The sequence below is a fragment of the Plecotus auritus genome, assembly GCF_963455305.1.
Source record: "Plecotus auritus genome assembly, chromosome: 10".
NCBI classification, from domain to species: domain Eukaryota; kingdom Metazoa; phylum Chordata; class Mammalia; order Chiroptera; family Vespertilionidae; genus Plecotus; species Plecotus auritus.
This window is the reverse complement of record NC_137785.1, coordinates 29,276,521-29,285,550: the sequence shown is the minus strand read 5'-3', so window position 1 is coordinate 29,285,550 and position 9,030 is coordinate 29,276,521. Positions and strand designations below refer to the sequence as shown.

At 58.0% G+C, this 9,030-nt stretch overlaps 1 protein-coding gene across 3 annotated transcripts in view; it reads right to left on the bottom strand.

Annotated features, from left to right (window-relative positions):
• Window positions 1-6,778: 6,778 nt before the first annotated feature.
• CHST8 (carbohydrate sulfotransferase 8) overlaps window positions 6,779-9,030 on the bottom strand; it is a 103,556-nt gene continuing 101,304 nt past the window's right edge. For 2 of the 3 annotated variants that reach the window (XM_080644436.1, XM_080644437.1), the window contains exons 3-4: window positions 8,853-8,890; window positions 6,779-8,320 (exon numbers count right to left, since the gene is read on the bottom strand). In XM_080644436.1, the coding sequence (XP_080500562.1) occupies window positions 7,214-8,320; window positions 8,853-8,890 (1,145 nt within the window). In that variant the 3' untranslated portion in view covers window positions 6,779-7,213. The remainder of the gene's footprint in view (window positions 8,321-8,852; window positions 8,891-9,030) is intronic. The other variant, XM_080644435.1, reaches the window with a different exon arrangement.

Here is a 9,030-nt window from a genome sequence, read left to right as displayed (position 1 = left end):
AGCCCAACCCCTGAAAAATGATGGTGGGCCCCTGTCCCATGTCATTAATTCTCCTGTGACTGAGGCCTTTCCCCCAGGGTGGGCATAGGGCCAGGGTGACTGATTGCACCTGTTCCGCCTGCGAGGACTTTGGCCAGTGGGCGGCTTGGGCGGCAGTTCCCCAGTGAAATGCTGCATGGAGATTAATGACCCCTGAGCTGGGGCTCTGGGTGCAAGAGGCCTGCGTGAAGGCGGGCTGGGCCCGCGGGGCCTGAGCCCCATGCCCCCGCCTGCTCTGCCCAGTCCCTCCGAGGAGCAGAGCTGCAGGTTCTGCACCTGTGCCCAGGTTCCCTGGATCTCCCAGAATTGGTTGCCTCAGCCTCATGCCTGAAACCTCAAACACAAATAATTTTCAATTTGCCTGGGAGTTTCAATCGCACAATCCAATGTTAAATAATAGATTAAATGCCTCAGGGAGAGAAACAGGATTTAAGAAGAAGAAATAAATAAAAGGAAAAGTAAAATTCAGCACATCGGCTTGGTGAGTAAGAATGTAGCTCTCCCTCCTGGCCTGCTTTCGCCCACCCTGCCCCATCCTGCCCAGCTGGGTTCTCTTCCCCAGGCCTGTGGGAATTACCCTTTGGGCACCTGGGTCTCCCAGGAGCAGGTTCCAGGCCTCAGCAGCCCTGGGCTCCACCCCCACCCTCCTGCTCCAGCCTCTGCACCGGAGGGAGAGGCCTGGCTTGTAGCCCTGCCAACCACCACTGACCCAGGTTTGCAGGCTGACCAGACACAGGCAGATACAGAGCACAGTCAGGCTGTGCCAGGTGACAGGCAGGTTAGCGGGCAGACAACAGGCATGATCTGATGGGGTTGGGTGCAGACACGGGTGTAGGATGATGGTGTCTTTGAATCCAACAGGAGGCTGCTGAAGAGGATGTGTCTATGGGACATGACTTGTCTGTAAAGTCTGGAACGAGGTCATCTCTGAGAAGCAGAATGGCACGTTGGTGGACACCAGGGCCAAACTACCAGGGTTTGAATCTTGGAACAACTTTTTTCTTTTAACATTTGTCAGTTTCTTTTATAAATTTTTAAAATTTTATTGTTGACATTATTACAGATGTCCCCCAATTTCCCCCTCTTTGTCCTCTTCCTCCCAGCCCCTGCCACACCCCAGGCCTTCACCACATTATTGTCTGTGTCCACTGGTTATGCATATACGCATCTAAGTTCTTTGGTTAATTTCTTACCATCCCCCAGCCCTCTTGGAGATATGTTAGTTGGAACAACTTCTTTTTTTTTTAATTTAAAATAATTTTTGTATTGATTTCATAGAGGAAGGGAGAGGGAGAGAGACATAGAAACGTCAATGAAGAGAGAGAATTATTGATTGGCTGCCTCCTGCACGCCCCCCACTGGGGATCGAGCCCACAACCTGGGCATGTGCCCTTGACTGGAACCGAACCTGGGACCCTTCAGTCCACAGGCTGACGCTCTATCCACTGAGCCAAACCAGCCAGGGCAGAACATCTTCTTAACAGCTGTGTGAGTTTGGGCAAATCACGTCACCTGTGTATCAGTTTCCTCATGTGCACAGAATGGGGATGACATAATTATATCTATCTCACAAGGCGGCGATGAGGATTTCTATGCATGAAATGCTTAGAACAGTACCTGGTAAACCGGTAAATGCCATCATTCTTATGATTGCTTGAGGAGCCTAGGCAGGAGACAAAGTGGCTTGGGTTAAGAGGTGGGCACTGGACAGGGACAAAAGGATTCACTTAGGGGCAGAGAGAATGACATGTGCAAGAAGGGGGCAAGCGATGGAGGGGATGGGGCTAATGCTTTTTCTTTTTTGAAGAGGGGCCCTGCTGGGAAAGTCTGATGACCAAGCAGTGCGTGAGTGATGTTCTTGAGGAGGAGACGTGGGGCTGGGAGTCCAAGAGAGAGTGGAGGGCTGACCTCCGAAAGGGCAGCGAGGAGACACGGGGGCGGGAGGTGCAGAGGAGAGTGCCTTTCACATGCAGTGAGGGGCCCTTTTATTTCACCGCAGTCAGAAATACACCACTAGCTGTGCTCCTTTCTGGGGATGTCTGTGTGAGGGTGCGGGGGTGTCTCATGAGCGTGTGCATGTATCTGCACCTATGTTTTTATCTGTATCCGTGGATGTGTCTCTGGGTCTGGGTGTGTATTTGTGAGGATGGGTATGTGTGCATTGGTGTGTGCCTGTGTGTGGGGGCATGTCTTGTGTGTTTGTGCCTGTGTCAGCGTGTGCATATTGTGGTTGAGGTCACAGAAGGCCTATGTCACCCTCATGGAGAGTGGAGGCTGCTGATGGCCCTGTGAGGTTTGTGAGCATGAGGTGACCCCATAGCTGGGAGGAGAGCCCAGGGAGCCAGTGCCTCCTGCAGCGTGGGGAGCAGGCTGGAGGGGTCTGCCACGTAGGGGTTTGCCATGGGAGTGAGACGGAAGGAGCGTGTGCAAGGTGGAAAGGAGGGTCAGGATGCACCCCAGTGTAGCTTGCCAAAGAAGGCGGTGAAGCCAGCACGGTGATGGCAGCTCCCCACACACCCCTGGGGACACTTGGCCCTCTTCGCACTGTGTCCTCCCTGCTAACCAGTCGGGGCCGGGGAGACCTTCCTGGGACGTCCTCCTCCCACTGGGCCCAGGTGAGGATGAGGGCAGGTGGGTTTTCTGGAGCTGGTTCCAGAATGACTTCTGGATTCTGCCCAGAGACAGCTGGAGAGGTACCGCGCGGGTGACCCCATGGCTGGGAGGGAGAGAGGTTCTCCAGTCAGTGTCGCCTCCTTGCTGTACACAGTCGGGATGTTGCTGCCACCTCGTGGGCTGGCCGGGGATACCCAGGCCGCTGCTCAGGAGCTAGGTCTTAGCACCCCCTGGTGGCCAGCGGTGTCTCTGCCGGTAGAGGCCTGCTTCCGCCCCGCCCTCCCTTGGATCGCCCAGATGCCCAGGGGATAAGGCCGTGGGCGGCCACAAGAGTGAGGGGGTCACAGCCCGACTGCTGGGTGGATCCCAGCTCCAGGTGCTATCCTGTGCATCTCTGTCCCCTCGCCTGTGGAGTAGGGCAAGGCAGGCACAATCAGAGCTGCTGGGAGAGGTCTACCAGGTAGTGCATGGGCAAGGCCAACACAGCACCCACTGTCTTGAGCGTTTGGTTCAGGCTGGTACACCCTAGGCTCCTCAGTTTGAAATGACTCATTTCTGACCTCTGACCTCTGACCTCTGACCCTTGTCCTAGGCTTCAAGTGTTCTGGGGAGCAGCCCCCAGCTTAACTTTTGGAGTCCCGTCTCCTCCACCCTCCCCTGCCCCCGCCCCCGCCAGCAGTGGGGGAGGGACAGAAGCATCTAGGTGGCCCTAGCCCCACCAGACACCTGGCCACCCTCTGCTCCTGGCCACCATATCACAGCTGAGACTCTTGTGCAAAGGGCAGGGTGAAGAGTCTGTGAACAACGTGGGCCTCATTGTTAGGCCAGGCCAGGCTACCCAGAGGGACCAGAGCTCAGGGCTCTCACTCCCCTCCCTTTCCCCTCCAGCATGGGTGAGTGGACCATGGAGCCTACTTCTCTAAGAGGGCAGCCATGGCCAACTCCCTCCCACCTCTCCCCACACTAGGGCAAGCCCACAGCTCCCTAAGGGTGCCGGTTTATTCCTCATCCAGGTCATTGTACCCATCAACACAGGGTCCCCAACATGAGGACAGATCATTTCAGCCCTGCTCAGCCCCAGACTGCCTGCCCCCAGCTCCTGGGAACCTTCCTGGTCCATTCCTGTGCCCATGGGTCAGACGAAGCTCCCTATGCCCAGCTCCGGGTCCTGCTGCATTGGGTGGAGTGGGGAGGAGACACCAGGAGGAAAGTCCCTTGATGAGCCACAGGTGCCCCCAGAGATGATAAACGAAGGATGGTGGGGGGTGAGGGGAGACCATCTGCCAGCCCCAGGCCTCTCCTGAGGCTCCAGTGCCCCACCCCCCAGCCAGGGGGCACAACTCCAAGGTTGAAATTGGTACATGGAAGGGGAGGGGGTGCTGAAGGACTGTCCTTCCATCCACTGCCTGCCTACCTCTGTCCTGGGCCCCTTCCTGTGTGGGAGGCCAAGCCCACACAGTGGGGAGTAGGAGGGTTTGGCTGTGTCTCAGAGGCCCAAGGCGCCTGAATGCCACACCTGACTACCTGGTAGATCTCAAATCTCATCTCCCCAGAGGACTTCAGGTCTCCTAGAGCTCACAGGCACCAGGAGGACCCTAGTCTGTCCTCTTTATCACCCAGAGAGCAAGGCTCGTGTCTGAGGAGGTCTGAGCTGCTCTGAGGCAAAGGCCTGGCAGGGACTCCACTGTGGGCTGCCCCAGAGAAGCAGGGGAAGGGCACTGGGGGTTCAGTGGTTATTTTCCCTGTGTAGTGGGCTATTGACCTCTGGGAGGACCCTGACCCAGACAGCCCTCCCTCCAGACTATACCCACAAAGTGGGAAGCAGATGAAATAGGGCAGGGAGGCTGCACAAGATGGTCCCAGAGAGGAGGGGGAGGACTGTCCAAGTCCCCCCGAATCCTGACACATTATACAGGCTCACACACATACACACTCCCTCACCCCAGACAGATACCCCTAGGACAGACACTTACCACACCTAACCCTAACCCCCGCCACACACATAATACACATAGAGACTCACATGCTCAGCCCCACACCCAGACACTTACACACACACACACATACCCTCACAGACACACCCACACAGACATACAGATGCACACACAGAGACACATACATGGAGACACAGACACACTCACAGACACACAGACATATACATAGACTCACATACTCACCCATCCACTCTCCCAGCCCAGATACCCACAAAACACACACACACACACACACACACACACTTTCCTGTATTGGCAGTTAGCTCCACTGTCCCCAAGCCCTAGGGCTATACAAGGCTTGAGGCTGGGGTTAGATCCAAAACCACCTCAGTGGATTCCTGGTGAGGTCTTAGGACTGGGCCTCTGGCGGTCGTGCTGGGAGCCAGGACTGTGTCACCTGTTATCACCCAGAAGGAAAACCCCCTCTTTGATGGATGTTGTGTGTGTATATCTGCCCAACTCAGGTCTGGTTGTCTCTGAGAGATGACACAAGTAAAGATGTCTTTTCCTACCCCCCAACACATACACACACACACACACACACACACACACACACACACACACTCACACATGCTCACACTGTGGGAGGATGGTCTCAGGACAATCCTGGTTGTCTCTAAGCTGCAGACAGCCCAACTGAGCTTCTAGGTGTCCCCATGCTGAGCTGATACCAGTGACACTGCCTCAGGCTTGGCCAATGCATCTGTGACCAGAGACACTGTTTCTGCATTGTGAATTCTGTCTGACTTTGTGGGCACACAGCCCGGGAATGGCTGTTTCTGGGCCATCGTTAGCCCTCCCCGCCTCCTCTCACACTGCTCTGGCCCTGGCCAAGGTGCTGGTGGGTCAGTCTCTTTGGCTCTCGGCATCTACCTTCCTGCCTCCCACACCCTCACGCCCTGACCACAGCCTCCTCCCTGGTGCTCTGGGTTCCTTCTGTCAGATGTCCCACGCCATTCCAGCTGGAACCTGAGGGGAAGCCTCACCCTGCTCAGGGTTCTTGGATGCATATGGCCTGAACAGGCAGGTGGCAGCCCCAACTCCTTGTCTGCCTTTATAGGTTTCCAGAGCCCATGTTGGAGGCAGAAAGGGAGATGGAGCAGCTCACGCCAATGTGAGCCTTGCAATCCAGGGTGTGATCCAGCAGGGTGTCCCACCGTGGGGACCTCAGGGTCTCCTTCTTAGGGTCCAGCAGCATCTCCCCTAGCCAGTGGGAACAGATTGAGAGCAATCTCCTGGGGAGATCCACAGAGACCAAAGGGGGGCCAAGAAGGGCGAGCAGCATACTCCTGAGAGACAGAAATGAGACCCAAGGTAGGCAGACAGACAGACCCCCAGATGCCTAGAAATAGTCAGGCAGCACTTCCAATTACAGACAAGACCCAAAGCAGCCACAGGCACACCCAACTCAAAGCTCCAGCAAACACTTTCTCCAAGACCTTCCAGGAATCACCCTGGCTCTTGACAAGCTCAGAACCATTCCTGTGTGTGAAAATGCCTGCGTTTGGATTTGTTTTCTTTATAGCCTCTCCTCCCCCTTCCCCAGACCTGGTTCACTCAGGGGAAGACGATCCTGACAACTTTGAGGTGGTCTTCTCAGGTGAATGGAGCCAGGGTCAAGGTCTGCTGATGGCAGCTTTGGTCCAAAGCTCTGCTTAGCCCAGGGGTTCGGAAAGCCAGGGATGGCATTACCCCCTGCCCGGCAATGCCACACCCACTGGCACCCACGTGCACTGCAACAAGCCCAGTGGCAGCCCCAAATGGCAGCTTGCCCAAAGAGCTCGTCACTGCCCTGGCAGTCCTCAGAGGGCCCCCACAAAGTGCACCGACAGGAAGAGACAGTGGGCCTCCGTCTGTCTATCTTTTTACAGACGAGGGTGCTGGTACTGAGACAGGAGGTCCCAGTTAACCGAGTGCGGGCCTCAGAGGCCTGAGTGTGAGGAGCTGGCCCTGAATGGAAGCTGCTGCGAGCGGCTCCTGTCACACACACAGGTCACTCCTGCCCTGGACTTCCGTGCGAAAGGGCCTGCGGGCACGTGGCTCTGGCTGCTCTGAGGAGGGGGAAAGAGCCCCCGACAACCCCGGGAAGGGGCTAGTGCTCCCACGCCAACGCACAGAGTGTAGACACGGCTGCTCTGGAAACCATGTGCTTTATTTGGAACCTCCTCCTGGGTCATAGAAAAGCTGCAAACCATGTGGTTTGGTACAAGGCAATGGCGAAGGGACTGCAGGAGATCCCTTACCACCCGGCCCTCATCCTCGGGCCTCAGGCTTCCTGGTCACCCTGACTCCTGGCTGAGCTGGGTGTGGGCAGCTGGGACTCCTGGGTGTCCAGCTCACACCCCTCCATATCTTCCTCAGCCAAGAAGGAAGGAAGTGGCTATGAGACGGGCCAGGGTCCCCACCCAAGGCCCGGGCCTCTGTCCCCACCAGGGCCTGCAGCAGCCACAGCTCCTCACGTCCTCAGAGCCCAGTTGTTCTGGGTAAATTGTGGCTCCTGGCTAAGGAACCATGCCCCTCGGACAGGTGAGTGGTGGGCAGGGTGCCCATGGGCAGCCGCCAGGCCCTCAGTACAGGTCAGCGAAGGGCTTGGAGTAGTTGAACATCAGGTAGTCCATGTAGTAGAAGTCGTAGGCGCGCTGCCGCTGCGGGGCCGAGAGCTGCGCGAAGTACTGGTGGGTGATCCCCGCTGTAGTCCGTGCCTCCTGCGAGTGCCGGTCCTTGAACTGGGGGAAGGTCAGGTTGCGCGGTGCGTGGATGAGGCTCAGGAAGAAGTTGGCATCGTCCTCCATGCTCTCAAACTTGCCCACAAAGTCATAGTCGATGAGGCAGGGGCTGCAGAGCCTGCTGACGTGGTCCCAGTGGATGTCCATGCCCACCGGCCGGTGCACGTCCAGCAGGTACTGGACGAACTCGGGGAAGCGCACGCCAGAGCCCGTCCGTAGGGCTTCCCCGGAGGCGTTGGCCCGGTACCGGGCCAGGATGGCCTTGCCGAAGACAGGGTGGTAGTAGCTATTGGGATGCTCGAACTTGTCGCGGAAGGCAGAGACCAGCCGCTCGAAGGGCTCGCGGACGAAGAGCATCTTGGTGTAGGTGCGGAGGCGGTGCAGGATGCCCTGGCGGTCGAAGGCGTCCAGCCGCTTGAGGGCGCCGCCGTAGTGCACGGTGTTGTGCTGGAGGTCGGCGGTGGACGAGGCCAGCCCGGCCAGCACCATGAGCACCCGCTTCCAGTTGGAGCAGCCCGCTTTGGGGACCTCGCAGTACAGCACGCGGTGGCGGTCCTCCACGAAGATGCGGGACACGTGGCGGGGCGTGACCGCCCTGCGGCTGCTGCTGGCGCGGTACTTGGCGCACGCCTCCCCCATCACCCGCTTGCGCTCCTGCTGCCTCTGGTGCAGGCTGACCCAGCGGCCGTCCAGGGCCCGCGGTGCTGGCCGGACAGCGGAGCCGGCGGAGCTGTTGGCCGGGATGGCTGCCGCACCTGGCATTTTCTTGATAAGCAGCCGGCGGCGGCGCTGCCGGGGCCGCAGACGGGCCCCCGTGTTTGGGTGGCCTTGAGGTGGGTCAGGCACCAGTAGGCTGAGGCCTCTGGGTGCCCGGCTGGACACGTCTCTGGCGACCCTCTCTGTGGGTGCCTTAAAAACGCCATCCTGGGAACTGCCTGGCGGGAAGTCCTGGAGCAAGAAGAGAAATGGTTAGCAGGGTGGACAGGACAGCTGGGCCCTGAGGGTCACACAGGCCGGCCCGCGGCATGCCCAGCCCCCGCCCGCTCTGTGACAGGAGAGTTTCTAAGATGAGGGAGAGGGAGATAGCTGACCCTGCAGGATGTGACCTCTCTGGTCGGAGCTCCCGCCCAGCCCTGCGGTCCCCCTCTCAGCTGGCCATGGCCTGAGGTGCAAGTGTCATTTTGGCCACAAGATGGCGTAGGCCTCCCAGGAACCCGGCCTAGCGAGGCGAGAGGGGCTGGGGAGCGGGTGGCTGAAGGCCGCGGCTCAGATTTACAGAGTCAATTAGCACACTCCAAAGCTGCCATCCAATGGGAAAGGGAAATTCATGGCCCAAAGCCCCGGGCTTTGTTCCCAAGGCTCCCGGGAAGAACCGGACACATTTTTCTTTCCAAGAATGGATTTAATGTGAGCTCCAAATTTTCTCCCGGCCCTCGCCAACTTTCCCCAGGCAGCCGTGCTGAGATTTATCAGAACTCACGTCGCGCGGCTGCTGTAGCCTGATGTTGAACTTGACTCCTGAAAAGCAAGCAGAGAGCACAGTATTAGCGGTGGAAGAACCACGTGGTTCCCAGGGGCCTGCTTATGGGCTGTTGACTGTGGGTGCCCCGAAGGGAGGGCACTTGGGATAGGCTCCATAAAAAGGCAGTGCAGGGGGG